Here is an 18695-nt window from a genome sequence, read left to right as displayed (position 1 = left end):
AAGACATGAAGGAAAATATTCTCATTATAGCATCATATTGTACTAATTCTTTTTTTTATGTCCCCCAACAAAAAAAAAATGGGACCACAAACTTTTCTTCATCGGACAGCTTTGAAAAAAATGAAAGTAGCTAAAGGCTAATCACATCGCATCACCAGCATTTCTTTTTTTTATACCCGTAACAACCAACCAGCGGCACCGATAGAAACATAACAAACTCTTTTTAACTTATTAAATGACTTTAAGCTTTGAGAACAGATTGTTTGTCTTTTATTCCAACACGACAAATTACTGCAGGACATTTGGACTTTTTCTTTACGTATAAAAAGAAGCCGAAGCGCGACATAAAAAATGAGTAATTCTGCTTAAAACGTTGACACAGTCTAAATGATCGGACTCCTGCAGCAGTGAACGGAGCGAGTCAACACACAATAAAGTGATTTACAACTCTCAGCAACCTTGATAACCTAATAATAAACACGCCTGCATCAAAACATCCCTGGAAAAAGTCCCTGTTTAAAAAATAACAAAAACCAACGACGTGTCGTTTACCACAGACAGAAACAATAATGATGATACACAGCCAAAAGAACACCTGCTAATTAACAGAGCAGCTGCTGGATGTGTGAGCACATCTGCACTCAGCTGTGAGAAGGGCGACATTAACGTCCTCATTAAAAGGTGGAGGAAAAATGTCAACGAGGAGCAGGAAGGACGAGGAGGAGGGAAAAAACACGGCGTTTATCGCATCAGAATCAGGATGAGGATCGTCGTCAGACGAGGCTCACGCTCAGAGCGGGACGTTTCTCCACTCTGCAAAAAATGCAGAGGTCAAGCAGGAAGATTTTATTTACACTCTGGTGTGGAGTCATGCTGCACACACATGCACAAACAGGATCCTGCTTAAAGGCACCTCGGCAGTGCTCAGGAGATGAAGAGGCCCCTCTCAAACCTCAAACCGATTCCAGACTTAAAACACCAATTTATTTATTTTTTTTGTCCACTGTTGTGAATCAAACTTCCTTTCCAGGGACGATCAAAGGTCTGAACTGATTCCCAACAGAGTGAGCTGCTGCTGCCGCCGCTCTCTGCTAACGCTGAAAAAAACAAAAGGTCAGTGGATGCTGCCGACGACTGATCTACGACCCCAAGTTGTTCCTTTGTGAACGCTTTCCTTTATTATGCCTTCGCCTTTTTATTCCCACGTCGCCGTCAGGTTGTCAAAATGTTCGATACTTCGACAACTTTTTTGATTCCTCGTGTTTCAAAAAGGTTCAATCTCAGAGAGTCTGTGAGTGAGAACTACACGCTTGTTCTTTAGCTTAAGATTTACTAAACTATCGAGCATGCGTCATCATGAATACAGCTGATCTAACTTTGACAAGAACTCGCCGCTGAGACCCCGACTCCATATCGCCTGTCAGAGGGGTCTAAAGTTTCAACGAGTGCAGACACTTGCTGCAGGGACGTTCAGGTGTACGGGACGCCATGACACCCGTGTAAGCATCGCAATTAAAACATCATAAAAAGTCTAAATGCGTCCTAATCAAGAAGATGTATCCAACGTGAACGTGAGCTACTGGCTCAAGCTAGCAGCTAGCTTCAGGTCAAACTTAGCGGTGCAAGACGTGTTTTGGATGAAGGAGGAGCGTGTGCAGGTGAGTTACACCTGACATGGACTCGTTTATATCGCGCTCCGTGCAGCCGTCACAATATCCAAGAATTTGCTCTTTTTTTTTTGTTTTTTTACGTCTTATCGTGTCGGCCAATAAAACCGCTGAAACTTTGAAACTTTCAACCAGAGAGGGAAACGACCGGTTAAGAAATATCTCAATTATAATGAAACTGTCAGCGGTTTAAAAAGTCCCAGCACGTCCTCTGAATGGGACATTTTCCGATTTTAAAAAAGAATCCGTCAGACGCTCTTCTGAATCTGAAATCCAAAAATCCTCAACACAGTCGCTCAATAAAGAAAGGTCGAGTCCTCTGGCCCGGCTCGGCCTGCTTCCGATCCTTTTCGGGTCAGATTCCAGACACAACAACTCGTCACGTAAGCAAAGACATCAGACAACTCTCAGACGATCCCATGAGACTTCACACGACATTTTTCAGAAGCATACGATTTGATTGATTGGGTCAAATCATCACACACAAACCTCTTGCTCGGCGCCCGGTCGGCCTTTGTCTCGGCTCCTCGGTTGACCTCTCGAAGTCAAACGTCCCGTCTTCTTCGTCCAGCTCAGAGACATTGTGTCGCTCTCTCTCCGATTGAATAAAATGTCTTGCTGTTAAAATTACAGTTTACCCCCCGTCAGCGAGGTTTCGAGTTTGTCTCCGAAAAAATCTGGCAAGCTCCGACACGAACATCACTCAGACAGAGAAAGTCGTTGGTTTTGTTTCGGAGTTTTCAGCCGTTTTAAAGAACTTTTCTCCCTGTTGTTTTTTCGTCGAATCCGAGGCAGAGCTTGTCCCAATCCACCACCACCACCACGCCTGGACGTTTCTTGATTTCCTCTGGCGCTGCAGCCCTGAGCCAGACAGACAAAGGAGGGGAAGCCCTGCCAAGTCTCTCCACTGCAGGCATGGCTTTTCCTTCCCTCTCTGCTCCCTCGCTCTTTCTTCGTCTCTCTCGATTGTGGGCAGCGTTCCCGAGAAGCTTTTGGCGACGCTCCAGCGTGTCTGCCACCGCGTCTGAAACCACCTCGTTCCATCAATCCATCTTTCCCCCCAGTCGTCTTTTCTTTTTTTTTTTGCAAAAGGACCCACGCCCTCCTAACCCTTCCTCCACTCCCACATCCTCCCCGCCGAGCCCCAAAACACAAACACACCTCGGCTTCATCGATCCGAGTTTGATCTTAAACACTCGGATTAAATCGCACATGTCCTCTGGAACAACAAACTCAAACATCCTCACACAACCTTGACACTGACTACTTCTTCCTGTCATGTTTCTCTGTTTAATGTTAAAGGGGGTGCTGGGTGTGTGTGTGTGTGTTGGTCTGAGTGTGTGTGTGTCTTTTGTTCGGTGCCAGTGCAGATCTATTCATCATGTGCCAAGACTCAGCGCCCTCGCTTGTGCTGAAGAGGGGGCAGGTTGGTGCCAACTGCCCCGACCGCCAACTTAGTGCTGCTGTCTGTCTGTTTGAACTCACACACACACACACACACGGCACAACTCTGTATCACACACACACACACACACACACACACACACACACGTTCCTTTAAGCTTACATATACACCTATCATTCACACACACATACGCCGCCGACGAAGCAGCGGGAGCAATTCTTCGTCTTGTCAAAGGACACATCTGATACGTAGCTGGGGATCGAACCCCCGACATTCCTGTTGAGAGACGACCAACTTTACCACTGAGCCACAGCCGCTCCGATGCGTACTGTATACTGTACTTTAAAGAGTACTGGTTGGTTAAATAGATTATTATCTGTATTGGTTGATCAGGTCAAAAAATGTTGTCAAACTGTAAAACAGCCACCTGTATCTGACCCGCTCTCCCCGCTCTACTTCCCAGACGTCAACAAGCACGATGAACAGATATCATCTCAGGACGGCAGCGCTGTGTGGCGGTGTATTCATCTAGAAAATGGAAATATGCAAATCTACTATACCGCAATGTGTAACTACAGTGTAGTTGGAGCTGCAGGGAGGATTTGAAGGCTGGCGGTGCGAGCACTAAAAAAGACAATATAGCGTGTTTGTATGGTCATGCGTGTGTGTCGCTCTGTCTTCATGTCTCCAAACGAAAAGCAAACACAGAGCAGCTCATTCGGTGGTGTTATGCGTCACTCGTGGTCATATCTCGAGCCTGTGTATGAAATGTGAATGTTGTTTTTTTTTTTTTTGATAAGCCTGGCTGATCTTTTCCTGCTCATCAGGTATTTCTGGTTGTTCCTATCGTTGATGTTCCCTTTCTATTTTTGAAGCTTCAAATCTGTAGCAGGTGAGTTTAAAAAGTGTAAATACTGTGTTTTTTTTAGCGTAGCACATTTTAAAATGTGTTCTTGACTGCTCTCATCCAGTTTGAAAATTCAACAATGTTCTGAGATGGGATTTTTTTTAAGTTAGTTTGAATAGCCTATCAGTACAGATACTGAATAAATGTTAAAAACACTTAAGTAACTCAAGTCCTGGAGTTTAAACAGGAGTGTCTATACTTTGTAAGATGATACTATCCTTTGTTTTATGTGCTACCTTTGGACTACAAATCAGATGTACTTTTTGTGACAACCCTGGTTAATTTACATGGCTGCTATTTGCTAATATGTTGATGTATTTGTCTTAATTCAATGAATAATTAAATGAGATGAGCAGTTGTTTGTTAAGGCAGAGCTTCAACTTATTTCAGTTCAGTTCGCGCATGCGCACACGAGTCTCCTCCGTTGTTCATGTCAACAGCAGGTGCTAAATGACTTTTATTATTTTGCTTTGTTACTGAATATTTTCCACTCGTGAAAGCAAGGAAACGTCGTTAACCTTAATAATAAAAAAACAGCCACAACCCTGCATTAACAAAGCAAGGTGCCACACTGGTTTGAATCTTAACATGGTCAGTTAAAAGAAGTTACGTCACTTGTGTTTTCGGAAGCTAACGCTAACATGCTAGTTGAGCTAAGTGTGTCTTACCGGAGACTTGGATGATGCTGTCGGTCCGACCGGGCAGCGCTTTCTCTGGAGTTGGCATCTGGGCTTTAGACGCCATATCTCCCATTCTACTGTTCACAAAATGACGCCAGATCAGATGGATCCTGGAGGAGGAGACCATTGAGTCCACAGCAGCAGATTACACAACCCTCCCCTGAAAGCTAGCTCAGTTAGCTTAGTTAGCTTAGCTACATAACAGACCTTACTTAACGTTAACCACATGGCTTGTGTAATAAAGTCAAAGTCATCACGTTACTTAACTCTGGCAAGAAAACGGTTTAACTCCCCAAATAGACTATGCACAATAAAAACTATGCATACACTGTTGGGTTTTTTTGTATTTGCAGTTCAAGCACATTTAAACGAAGATTAGCAGTCACAACATGCTGCAGGAAATAATGAAGGTTATTATTATTATTCCTCCGGTTTAACTCACATTTGATGTTCGCCGAATTTGCCGAACAATTTCGTCGTGTTTCGAACTATTTATAGTTTACACTTTAAAGATTTCTGCATTAAAAAAAAATGCAATACACAATATTTTGTATATTTTTTACATGTAGTTCGCTGTTAAGTACATACAGATGAAAGTTCATGAAACAAAAACAGGTTTATTGTTTTCTTAGGATCCCCATTTAATGGCAGTTTGTCTTCCTGGGGTCCTCTTTAAAATATTTGCGACATAAAATGGCACAATGCAATAACAACACAAATAAGACAATTCAAACGTATGAGTAGATGTTGAACTTGTGTAGTTTGTTTTAAAAAGAGACATGAAAAATCTACTTTTAGTGTTTTTTGGGGGGGTAACCTGAGAGTCTGTCGACCCACGTTTGAAATAAATCCATCCAGTTCTTTGTTCGTGGTCTGCAGAAGTCTGACCACACAGAGACAAATGCTCCGTTTTGAATTGTCTCTGTTTGTGACATCACAAGTGGGATTCTGGTAAAATAAAATAAAATCCCCTCCCCTGGTATCTCCACCTCCAGACAAGAGCAAAACTTCAAGTTAAACATGCTGTTTTGTTTGTGGTTGACTGGATGTTGACATAAAGTTGGAGCCTTACCAAATGCACAGAATGATGTTAGTGCAGTAGGCTATGAAACGACAGTGTTTGAACAGACTTTCTCTCAGGTAATACAATAACATTGTCAGTGACCCGTCCCATGTCGTCCATACACAGAGTTAGCTGCTGCTGGTAAAAGGTTCAGAGTTCCTCATTGTAGACGTATAGTCCATAAAAAAATGTCCACTGTCATTATCTAATAAATACAATGTTTTTTTGTTTAACATGAAGGATGATGATTGTTGTCTTTTTATGGTTGCAGCAGAGTCCAAAACTTTTTTTTTTTTAGGACAAATCATGTTAATCTTGATATTACAATCTGAACGTGTTTAAAGTATAATCATTTTAAGCACTGTGCTTCCAAGAAAACATCCTTATTTGCATCATTTTTGACTTAATCGGGCACATAATGAAGCGTGACACCATTAATGCACTAAGATAATTGCTCACTTAATTGTAGATGATTGGATCTTGTCAGTATTTTCCAAATTTTTTGATGCATTAAAGCACTAAAAACAATCTGCAAGACTGTTTATAAGTATATATTGGAAATAGTCGGATGGGGTAAAACGACATCGTCATGTCCTCACTCGACATTTCGTAAATACGTTTGAAGCAATCACAACCGACTTCCTGTTTCAGCACCCGCACATCCTTCGTTCTTTTTACAACACCTGTGAATCAATACTCAGCTTGCATGACTTCCGAGTTCTGTGACATTTCGGTTATATAACTGGTCTTTTTTTTAAAAACATAATTATTGGTAGTAGATGGATTTAAAACAATAAATAGCCCTTTATCAAATCCCATGACACCTAATCATCCTGAGGTAATACATGTAGACTAAAAAATGTCTGTATGATTATTAAGCCTATTGTATTTCAATGTTTATTAACTTATGTTTTATGTATGTTATGTATTTTTTAAAAAAATTTGCTTTAAGAAATATTTTTTGTAAGGTACATGCTTGTTTGAAAAAATAAACAATCAATCCAAACTTCATTTGGACACTTGATGGTGATGAAAGGTCTTTGGGGTTGATTGGTCAGGTGGTATGGTTTAGTGTTTATAGGTCAAAGGTGAACAGGAGGAGGGTTGATTTAGGTGGTGGGGCGGCAATGGCTCAGCTGGAAGAGTTGGTCGTCTCCTGACCACTGAAGATTCCTAGCAACATTTCCTTAATCCCATTCTGACACATTCATACTCCGCCAACAAAGCAGCGAGTTAGCTGTCTTACATCGGACATGTAGCTGCAGGAGCTGGAGATCAAACCCAGCCTTCCAGTTTAGAGACAGCCAACTCTACCAAGTGAGCCACAGCAGCCCCTAAAGAGCTTTCCATATGCAAGACCTTACTGTACATGCAAGTGACTCAAAATTGGATTTGTACATTGGGATTATGAGCAGAATGAATAAAACATTCAAAAAAACATTTAAAAAAAAAATCGAAATAGTTGAGACATCTTAAATCAACCTTCATGTTTAGACGTACGAGCTCCAAATAAAGAAAGTGCACTAACATGATCCTGCTTTGTGTTTAAGACTCCAGTAAAGCTTGTTTGGATGGTTAAAGGAAACAAGGCATCATCAGATTGAAGCCTGTGATTACTTCATGCCTTGTGGCCGAGACAGTGCAGTCAAATGAGCCCCTATCAGTCGACTGGTTCCCAGTACGCTGGGCTGCGGTGGTGGTCGGGTGGATTGGGGGGGGGGGGCAGAGAGAGGGGGCCAGATGACAAGCCATATGGAAGAGCCCGGGAGGGGAGCTGCTCATGTTGAAAAAAATATTAATTTCTGCATGTGATTGTGTCTGTATGAAGGTGAGACTCATTAATAATTCAGGAGGTTTGTGCACGGTTTGAACATTCCTACAAAGAGGAAGGAGAACATGCAAATCATTAAGAGGACTATTTCCTCCAAACTATTTGAGGTTCGGTTAGTTTATGAACTTCACAATGCAAACCAACCACAGAAACTAAACGCTTAAGACAACATTTATTACATACAGAGGTATTTAATAAAAGGTTGTCTACGTCTGTGTGGAGCTTTATGTAACTCACACCAGCTGGTTATACTTCACACCTCGATAAGGTTTAGTGAAATAGTTTTTTTGTGGTTTTGATTTCTTCATTCGTAGGTCAACAACCTCTCGGCTGAAATGAATGACGTTGGAATTCGAGACGGATTAAATACGGTTTGTCTCCTGGAGAGTGGGAGAAAAGAAAAGGTTAGTGTGGGGAAAAATATAAATATGGATGGCCTGGTGGTTGGTTGGTGCACGCTCTCCATGTGCAGAGGCTACGGTCGTCCAGGCGGGCGGCCCACGTTCAAGTCCAACCAGTGGCTCCTTTCCCACAAGTCATTCCCTGCTCTCTCTTTTCTCATCTCTACACACCGTCTGTCCTAAACCTCTAGATAAAGGCAAAGAGATTGGACAGTTTGTGGAGCAAAGGATCATGGGAATGTTAATGTGAAGTGAGTTAAATAGCCAGTGTTCAGTCATGGGGTTGGTAATAACTGAGAATTGTGCATGTTTAATACCGTTTCAGCTGTGATTGAGGATGTGAAGCTACAGCAACGCTCCAGTTAGCGGTTAGCCTGTAGCTGTGTGTTAAATCAAGATCTCTGACCTTGATCAGATATGGTGTGAAAAAGGCATGAATCAAACTAAAATGATTTGAAAATTTGGGCTTCAGATTGATTTAAAGAGGGTTTAACAACACTGAAATAAACATCGGATAATAATAATAATAATAATATTTATATACATAAAATATCAATCCAACAAATTTGGGATAAACTGGAAATCATTGATGTTGGATCCAAATGGGAGGAAATCCCTGAAGATTAAGATCAATGCTTTTTGAATGACCTCTTTATAAATCAGACTACATGGGCTGAACATGCTCGGGAGTCCATTTACTTTTTTATATGTGTGTTTTATTAGTTGCTCTGTGTTCTATTGGGTCAATATATTTGGTAATATGTGGCTTTATGAGACCATTCAGTGTTATCAGATAAAACTGGGCCTTCTTTTTTCGGGGGGGGGGGGGGGGGGCAGATGCTCTCAATCTTTCTCTCTCCCCCTCCCGCCATTTTTTTAGAAGAGGAGGATGAAAGGCAGAGAAAGAGGACAGAGCTGGAGCTGAGGATGTAAAAACCTGGATCATCTGACTCCCTCTCTTTTAGAGGACCACCCCCTCCCTCTTTCCTCCTCTCTCCCTCTGACTGCGCCCAACTTATCTCCCTCCATCCTCTCAGATACTGTATCCACCTCCCGACTGCACCCAGCGCACACTAAAACCTGAATCTGGAGGCTTTCGGATGTTGCTCGGCTCCGGTTTGGACTATTTATATTTGAAGAGTATAGCCTATATGCCTCTGGAAAAAGAGGGGAGGAGGGGGGAGAACGATTGGTTTTGCTGCAGAGAAAAGGACGCACCGACCTCCGCATCCCCCGCAGCATCACTCCTCTTCCGCAGCATCCTTTCATGGACCTCCAGAGGAGAGCGCCACGGACCGGGACTGCGCACGCAAAAGAAGCCGGTTTGCAGCATTCGACATCCGGACAAACATAGTGTCATGCATCGGTGTTTGCTGTGGAGGTCTGGGCTCGCATCGGTAGGCTAAATTTAAAAAGAAAAAAAAAAAAAAGAAAAAAATAGAAAACTGCGCCATTTATCCTACATCTCACAGCTGAAAGGTATTGTTCTTCGGTTTTTCTCAAAGATATGTTTCCTGTGTATTTGTGTATTTACACTCATTATTTGGCTTTAGGCCTTTTAACAAACCTCCAGCAGCTCCTTTCCTCGGTGCAGATCGAGTCCTGCAAAATCCGCAGTGTGCTTTCGTGCTCTGCGGAACTTCTTACATCTTTCTTTTTTTCTGAAATATTATTAATAACCATAATAACCAAATCCATCTACAAATATCCCTTTAAAAATGCTAATTAAATCTTTTATTTCGATGTCCTGAATTATGGTGTCCTCATTATATATATATATATATAAAAAACTGAATATGTATTATTCATTCTAATGTGAAGCCCATGTCCCGTTACAGTTTTCATATTTCGAGTCTTTTAAGTATCCTATTTATTTGTTTGTGCTCTATTATTGCAGAATGTATTAACATAGGCTTTAATACACACGCCCGACCCCCACAAAGGCAGCCCCCCCCCCCCCCCCCAGTCCTCCTCCTCCCCCTCCCCTTTGCATTTTAGCCTACATGAGCTATCTGGGTCATTAGCATTTCAGCGGTTAATGAGGCTGCAGATGGGTCCCCCCCCCCCCCCCCCCCCCTCCCCTGCCGGAGAGCCTATGAGCACGGATGCCTTCACTACTGCTGCAACTAGATTAAAATTAAAGACAGAAATAAAAGTAACATGAGAGGATTTTTTTTTTTTTGGAGCTGTCAGGATTGTGTACTCATGTGGGATGAGGAGGAAAATCGCAGCAGCAGCTTCCTCCCCTGCAGCTGTGTCATTAATGCAGTGGTGTATAAGAACGTGCATTATGGCTGCTGCTGCTGCTGGATAATGGAGGGTAATGCTTTAATGCTGCTGCAGTGCTGCTTCAAGGACCACACCATTTTATTCACGTGCATTTCTTTATAAAACTGCACATTCTTACACCCATTTTAAAATGCTTTTTTCTTCATGCAGCATCATTTTTAAATGTCCCCTGGAATCCTTTTTTTTTTTTTTTAAATTTGCGCTCATTTCGCTTTGTAATCAGTTTGCAGAGACTTTACACGAGCTCCAGTGAGACCATCCATCTCAGCGAACATTATGTGCTTTACCTGTAGCTGTAATTGCATCATCACACGATGTAATGCACTTATAGAAGTGTTGGACTATCTTGTGCAAGATGGTGCTGAGTGAAATCTGAGCGAGGAGGTCGAGTTATATCTGACGTGCAAAGTAACATTCACCTCTTTTGTTAGGAAAAAAAAAAATCTGCAGTATCTTCAGGCCTTGAAAATCAATGTGTTAGATCTAAAAAAAAAAATACAACATGTGTTGTAATCTGCCTGCAGTAAACCTGCATTATTGAGTGTTAAACCAGAAAATAAAGCCTCTGTAAAATAGGATTACAGACCAAAGTGGGACATTTGTGGAAACCAGAGGCGTCCTGGTTGCTGCAAAAAATCATGATCATTGCATTTACTGAAGAAATCGCACTTGAAGAATCAGGTTTAACACATGCAAAATGCATGTGTTGTCAGTTTCAGTCAGTTAATCTGTTTATTTTGAGGCGAACACAAAGGCTTGACTTTCCCTTAAACAGTCATTACAGCTCTTAGATATGTGGCTGTATTTTTCCTCCTGGCTTGTAAACTCTCCCTGAGTGTTGTCTATTGTGTGGAGGTCAGCAGGACATCCTTGACAGTTTATCACAAGGCCGACATCGATACACACACACACACACACACACACACACACACACACACACACACACACACACACACATACCGATGGACCTCTACAGCATCTTAAACTGTCCTGAGCTGCAGGAGGAGACAGAGCACTGCAGATAGAAGGGGTGTTGTAACCGTGCTGAGTCTGCCAAAATACATCATGTACTTTGATTTATCGGAGTCAGTGTGATGCCAGTTTCCAATATAATCAGCATAAATTAAACTGGGAATTACATTAACAGTGTAAATGCATGATTTAGTCAAAGTATAATTTGATATTTAGAGAGATTTGGGCACATTTGATCAGGAGACAAAGTGCCACCAGTACAGTAAATGTTTATACATGACAAGCTTTATTCAGATGATGAGTTCTCTAACATTTAGAAAATGTATTGGATTTAAAACATTTATTTTCTTGAAACAATCTATGTCCCTTGATTTTTTTTTGTAATGCTCAATAATGCCTCTTATAACCCGAGTTCATAACGACCACAATTTATGTTGAGTTTAGAAAAACCGTTGTAAGGTGCGACCGACCCGGACGAAGCCAAGTGAAGCTGAAAACAACGACATAAATGGAATAAAGACGGATTATCTGTGCTGACAATAAAAAAAAGGGAGAAAAGTTGAGTGAGTGGAATTGGTTGAAGGAAAAAAAAAAAAACAGGGAGGGAGAGAGTCTCTTAAATTAATTTTTTTTTTTAAAATGGCCGAAACATGGAGTGAAACGTTCAAAAAGTTTGGGGTCGTCTCTCCTCGTGTTCACAGCGGACCTTGATTTAAATGTCCATACAATTAAGGCACGCGGTGAATGCCAAGAGAGTGGCTGAAAATCAACAAGGGAAAAAACGCACACAAGCGTGTTGTTATGGTTATACAAGGGCGCCTCTAGTGGCCACGTTGAAGAACTACAACTCTCAGATTAGTCAAAAAAAAAAAATGCTGCAACGTTTGTTAACTGCAGACAGATGAAATATTTCTACTGGCTTTCTCTTACAGGAAGAATTAAGGCTCAAAACTGACGTGCAGTACCACAAATGGCCACCAGTGGTTGCTAAATTGCTCTTTAGATGTACCTGCTCGTGTGAGTCGCAATCAATAGTTTTGTTATTGTTAAATACAGTCTATGATCCCAATCAACAGTGTCTTCACCTGCAGTCTTTAAACCTGCATTATTTCAAATGGCCAGCGGGGGGCGACTCTAATAGAGTGAACAGAAGTCTGTGAGAAAACAAGTCGACTCCTTATTTAGTCAAACACCTTTGTTAACATTTCCTTCATCAGTTTTGACCTCAAGTCCAGATTCAGAGTCTTCTTCATCAAAGCTTGGTGTTGATTTAGCAAATTAAGATCTCATTTTCAGTGGAAATAAATAAATAAATAAATCTCCCTTCCCTCCAGGATTGAACTCTTCTGGCCCCTAACAACCAAAAAATCCAAAGAAAAAAAAGCAAAACTCAAGTCCTAAAAACAGGTTTCCAACAACAAATGGGAGCGATTGAAGTAGCTACGTCTATATCTGATATACAGTCTATGATCCCAGCTTAGTAAATATGGAAGAAGATGGCAGTTTTACCTTTTTTTTTTTAAAGAGGTTTATCGGTTACCATGAGATTAATTGTGCAACATGAAAAATGGAAATATATCAGGACAGATTTTTGACATATAGCATGACTTTGATTGACAGCTGTCGCACCAGGTTGTCACTTTGGGGTACATTTGGGACATCCAGAGGACCTCAAACCCAAGAACGTCAGAGGCAGATTTTTCATCACCTGTTCTCACGTATCTGATCTGCAGATTTAAAACAACCTCACGATGCAGGACGATAGTTTAACCCTCAAGGGAACCGTCGACGTCTTCATGAAACGAAGCTGCAGAATCAGGTCGTCTGCTTCGTTGACTGATAGAAAAATAACTCCACATCCGTTGGCAAAGTCAGATCTGATGCTGGTATGAATCTAGGACTAAAAAAAAAAAAACCCCATTATGTACAGTTTCAATTTCACAAAGTACTTGACTGTTTTTTTTCTTCTCCAATATTGAAGCTTCACTCACAGTGCTTTCATCTGTCTGCTTCATCACCGTCATCTTTGTTTGTCTTTCTCGTCCGTTGCCTCTCACTTACATCACCCTGCGCCTGTTCGGCCTCCTTCATCATAAAAATAAATAAAATAAATCTTTCTCACATATGTCGTCTTTGTGAAAGCAGGACCGCCCGACGCACTCATCGAGTACATTTCCTTACGTATCTTTGATTTAACGAGCTTAGATAAATCAGAGGAGGGACAAAATGTGAAGAAGCAAAGATTAAAAATTATGTAGAAAAAAAAGTGAGAAATAAGAGAAAATATGAAGTCAGAGTTTGAGCAGAGAGAATTTGTGCAATGATTAAAGTTATCAACATTCTGCATTAAAAACAAAAGAGTGGGTGAACCGGTCAGCCTAGTGGTTAGTGCCTGTGTCCCTTGTACCTCGCTTTAGTCACCTTGGGTTTGAGTCCGACCTCGGCCCTTCGCTGCATGTCATCCTCCCCGCTCTCTCCTCACAGACGTCCGGTCCAATAAAAGCAAAAGAAGAAGTGTTGATTGCTGGTAGTCCATGTCAGCGTGTTTACCCAATGTACGGAGGCTGTAGTCCTCCAGGCGGGCGACCCGGGTTAGAATCCGACCTGCAGCTCCTTCCTCACGCGTAATTCCCCCACTCTCTCTCACTCTCTCTCACTCTCTCTCACTCTCTCTCACTCTCTCACTCACTCACTCACTCTCTCTCACTCTCTCTCTCTCTCTCTCTCTCTCTCTCTCTCTCTCTCTCTCTCTCTCTCTCTCTCTCTCTCTCTCTCTCTCTCTCTCTCTCTCTCTCTCTCTCTCTCTCTCTCTCTCTCTCTGATTTCTGTCTCTAAATAAAAACAGAAAAAAGCCAAAAAAATACACCTAAAAAAAAGAAAGAGTGTGAAAAATGTCGTCTTCTTTTTAGTTGATTTTACCAAATGGTTACCTTTACATGAGAGTGATGCTTCGAGTACGTTTGAAACGAGCAGAAGAAGAAGAAGAAACTAAAAGAGGATGCAGAGGGAACATGGCTTCTTTACTACTTCAAAATAAATACAAAAATCCTTCCTAGCGGTCGCTTAAATCGTCTGATATAATAACCGACATTATTTATCATTCACATGACTCAACATGTGTGCAGGTGTTCATGTGAATATAGATTGCTCCTATGTGGGCTGACTTCAGTGATCTGTCTATTCCAGGCTGAGCGCTGTAGGTGAGTTAACACTTACTGATGCATTTACCCCAAAGACACACACGCACACACACACACGCACACACGCACACACACAGAGTTTGTGCTGCGACAGGAAGAAGACTTTAGGATTTAGGAGCCACAAACTCCCGTAAGACGTTCGTCTGTTCACAGGCTGCAAAGTGCAAACGATGCAAAGTGAATCTGAGCCTTAATCTAAAGCTTTTCTTTGGATGCAGCTTAATGAACGCAGCTTGTAAAACATTTTTACATGTTTGAATAACCTCCTGAATCCGTGGGGAATACAACATACATGAACACAAAGAGCAGAAAGAACAAACACAAGCAGGAGGATGTTATCTTAAACTTCTGCACTGCTGTTTTATGTTTTTTTCCCCCCTGATGTCATAATGTGTTCACTGTTGGTTATTTCAAATCAATGTTCATGAGTGAATTTATAAAAAGTGTTTTATTTTTTTAAATTGTTGAATAAAGAAACAAACAAATCAGACTTGTCCTGCTTTTTCTTTTTATCTTTTTTTTGTCTGTTTTTTTTCTCCATCTTTTAATGCTCGTCTCACATCAATATAAATTGAAGGATTACACAGATTGAGTTTGGCATTTTTAATTTAGATGTTTCTGTATCATATCAGTAAATGTGTTTGGTTTAAATATGGGATTATTTTTTCTCATTAATGTGAGGCACATCGACTTTAAGGGTTAATTTGGGGGATTTTATTGAAGAGACAGGACAGTAGATAGAGTCAGAAAAATCAGGGAAAGAGAGAGAGATGAGAGGAGATGCAGGAGAGGAGCCAGAGGTCGGATTCAAACCTGGACCACCTACTTTGAGGACTACAGCTTTCATGCCTGTAATGTGCACACTAACCACCAGCGCCCCCTACAGGCTGAAAAGAGACAAAAGCAGAAGCAGAACAATGTGAACTGTTTCGGCCTCCTGAAGCAAAAATGATTAAATCAAAGCTCAAAACATGGAGACCGAAAAAACCTACGAGAACCTTTGGTTCAAGTTTAAACCAGATTTTATTCAGTTAACGTTTTAATCTCTCTCTCTCTCTCTCTCTCTCTCTCTCTGATGCAGCCGAACTAGAAAGACAAACGCACATTTAGTCACGTGGTGTTTGTTGTCATGTAACTCTTAAACACTGTCAACATTTGTTTAAACTGTTTTGAAGAAGTGACTACATTACCCACAATGCAACTTAGACGTCACCAACAGTTTGCTAAAGCGGCAACCTCTGAGGTTGAAATATGAAGTCAATACGGAAGTGCCAAATCTTTCTCAGTTCTTTGAGTCTGACAGCTCACATAAAAATAAAAATAAAGTTATTTTTTGTTCAGCAGAAATCTACATGTTCACAGTCTGGTTTAAAGTCTGATCAGCTTAAGAGGCCTCAGCTCCAGCTCTCAGATGGTCGTCAGGCTGAGACTGCATTTCCTGCATGGAGACCGCCACCGATGGGACTGTGAACCCCGGTCCAGGAACAGATGGGTGACGTCACTCGCTATCCATGATGACCAGTGTTAACGCAAGGTGAAACCAGAGTTAACTAATAACAGCCCAAGAATAAAAACCACCTTCACACAAACATCTGGTCTCTTCTCTGTCTGAATTTTTAAAGTCTCTGCTGAAGGATCCGGACTCATCCTGGCAGGATGAGTCAGACTGGTCCTCAGGGAAACTGGCAATATCCTTTCCAGACAATTAAGCTTAACACAGTGGAAATAAGCTGAGCTTTTAGGAGGAGGAAAAAACTACACCTGACGCTGACTCACCTGAGGTATTATACCTCCACTGAGAGGCGACTCCTACACCAACACTCGATGTTATTCAGAGGAGGAAGTCCAAACACTTTGACATGCTGATCACTACGACACGACTTTTCAAGGTCGCCGAGAAACTTAAAAACCGTTCATCCTCTACATTTAATTTACTAAATGCTGCTTCGGTTTTATTTTTCTTCACAGAAATCTTTTCTTCAAAACTGATCCTTCTTTAATTTTGGTCAGTTTAGGATTGTATTTAGTTTGTCTTAAAGAGGACGTCACAGGAGAAAAAAACAAATCAAATACAAGAAAAGATGGAAAACTATTTTTTTTATTTTTTTTTTTTAAATATTCAGCAAAATACATTCATATCAAAGTGGACATAAAAGGCTTTACTCTCTGAGGATAAACAGTGAAGGTGAGAAGGTGCTCATTAAAGAGTCACCTTTATCCATCAGTGTTAATCTCTCTCTTCTGGAGCAGAAATAATTCTCTTCAAGTCCGACACTAAACTTTGGATGTCCTTCAGGGATGAGCTTCAGTCGGGAGGTCGTCGCTGCAGCAGGAGTTTATACATCACTGAAATATGAGGAGCGCTCTTTTGTTGTTGTTTTTAAATGTTAAATAAGGAATATGTGCATTTAAAAAAAACGTTACAAACATAACAGACTTTAAAAAACCTGTTTCGACCACCGTGAGATGATGACATTAAGGAGTCGATTTAATAAATAAATACTACAACTTTTTTTTTTTTACAGCTGGAATGATTTGAAAATGTGAAATAAGTGACGGAGTAACAGAGCAGAAAAGAGAAGAGAGCACTGATGAGGTATTCATTATAAATCATGGAAGAGTTAAACGACATGATGGCGTCTTCTCACTGGAAGGAGAATCCAGACGCTCCCAGACCGCCACACCACTGCTTGATGAACTTGAGGACGTCCTGACACTCCGGGCTGTGAGACGTCTGCAGGAAGAGGTACGACACGAACGACAAAACGGTTACCACGGCTGCAACCAGAAACCACAAACCTACAGAGTGAGATGCTCTGATGCGTCGCTGGGCAACAAGTCTGGTGTTTAAAGCACTGAATCAAACTGCAGAACTATCTGGAAAAAAAATAAGGGACGAACGTTGAAACTAAAAAGAAAAAAAAAAAAAGGTGAGCAGGACGACAGGTGAAGACGACTATCAGGCTGTGAAGCCGAGCGAGTATGACATCATCTACAGAGACAATACTGTCGCTCTCATCGCAGCGTCCAGTGGGCTCGAATCTGACCTCCACCCTTTGCTGCATTTCATCCTCCACTCTCGGCTGTGCTCTTTAAAAAAAAAAAAAAAAAAAAAAAAGAGGCAAAAAATAGCCCTGAAAAAAAATCTCTCTCTCTTTAAAATATGAGACAGTAAATGACACGACAATCAAACAATCCCAGATGTAATTTGTTGTAAATGTAAAGTTGTCGAGTTAATCTGTTGGCCATCCTGTTCTTCATCTTGTGTTCACACTGTGAGCATGAAGTCACGCTGAGAGCAGAGACTCACCTGCTCTCTCTCTCTCTCTCTCTCTCTCTCTCTCTCTCACCTTTGTGGCCATGAGGAATTTGTTCCAGTCGTCCTTGTTGGCGGCTTTCCCCACAGGCGAGAACTCGACCTTATTCCTCAGCACGGGGTAACCTGCAGGCATCGACACCGCAGAGTCACAGGGGGTAAGTTGCTGACTTTTAATGCTGCTGAAGTGTTGTTGTGTGTGTGTGTGTGTGTGTGTGTGTGTTACCGGTGAGCACACAGGGCAGAGATCTCAGGCCCGTGTTCGTGGCCACCAGCGAGGCTTCGTACGAGTTCCTCTCGTCTCGTGGAAGAACCTGCTCCAACCGGTTGTCCATGGACACCATCAGCACCCAGTCCCGGATCTCCTCCCGCTGGGCGTCCTGTGACACAAAGATCCCTGATTATCCCCACGTCGACCTTTCATGGCGTCACTCTTCGAAACTGAGAGAACAGTCGACTCATTTTCAGCTGCTACCTCTTTAAGGCCCTTCCTCCCATGTGCCCACTTTCTTCTGATTGGCCGGTTCTTTGAAAGACTCCCCAGTGGGAGATGTCTCCGCTGCCTAAGGTGGCCATGACTCATCGGTATTTCTAATCCACCACGTTGCCTTTAAGAAGCGCTGACGTGTGACTTTTTGGATTATTAAATGTTTCTGGTCAGAGCTGCTGCAGCGCCGTTTCTTCTAATTTCGTCCCCCCGGCATTAAAGACGGATGACACGCTAACCCAACCACGCCAGATTCAGAACGTTTCAGCGTGTTTGTTTTCTTACGGTGACGCAGAGTTTGGAGGGGACGGGAACCTCGAAGGGAATGTCAGTGTCCATGAAGTCCGAGTGATCCAGAGCGTCCAGCGTCCCCTCGTCGATCGCCTGGAGACGGAAAACACCAAAACGATCAGGAGAAGAGAAGACGCACTGCATCATGGGAAACTTTACAGGTTGATAAATATACGTTTCTAAGAA

At 41.9% G+C, this 18695-nt stretch overlaps 2 protein-coding genes across 2 annotated transcripts in view; both read right to left on the bottom strand.

Annotated features, from left to right (window-relative positions):
- The window catches only part of msraa (methionine sulfoxide reductase Aa), a 29289-nt gene extending 24222 nt beyond the window's left edge, over positions 1–5067 (bottom strand). The window contains exon 1 of the mRNA XM_079343879.1: positions 4648–5067. Coding sequence (XP_079200005.1) covers positions 4648–4786 — 139 coding nt within the window. The 5' untranslated portion in view covers positions 4787–5067. The remainder of the gene's footprint in view (positions 1–4647) is intronic.
- An 11428-nt stretch (positions 5068–16495) lies between these two features.
- ift172 (intraflagellar transport 172) overlaps positions 16496–18695 on the bottom strand; it is a 28538-nt gene continuing 26338 nt past the window's right edge. Inside the window, exons 45-48 of the mRNA XM_079341378.1 lie at positions 18504–18602; positions 17958–18111; positions 17766–17857; positions 16496–17149 (exon numbers count right to left, since the gene is read on the bottom strand). Of these exons, the coding sequence (XP_079197504.1) occupies positions 17060–17149; positions 17766–17857; positions 17958–18111; positions 18504–18602 (435 nt within the window). The 3' untranslated portion in view covers positions 16496–17059. The remainder of the gene's footprint in view (positions 17150–17765; positions 17858–17957; positions 18112–18503; positions 18603–18695) is intronic.

The sequence above is a fragment of the Symphodus melops genome, assembly GCF_947650265.1.
Source record: "Symphodus melops genome assembly, chromosome: 1".
NCBI classification, from domain to species: Eukaryota; Metazoa; Chordata; class Actinopteri; order Labriformes; family Labridae; genus Symphodus; species Symphodus melops.
This window is presented reverse-complemented; position numbering and strand designations above follow the sequence as displayed.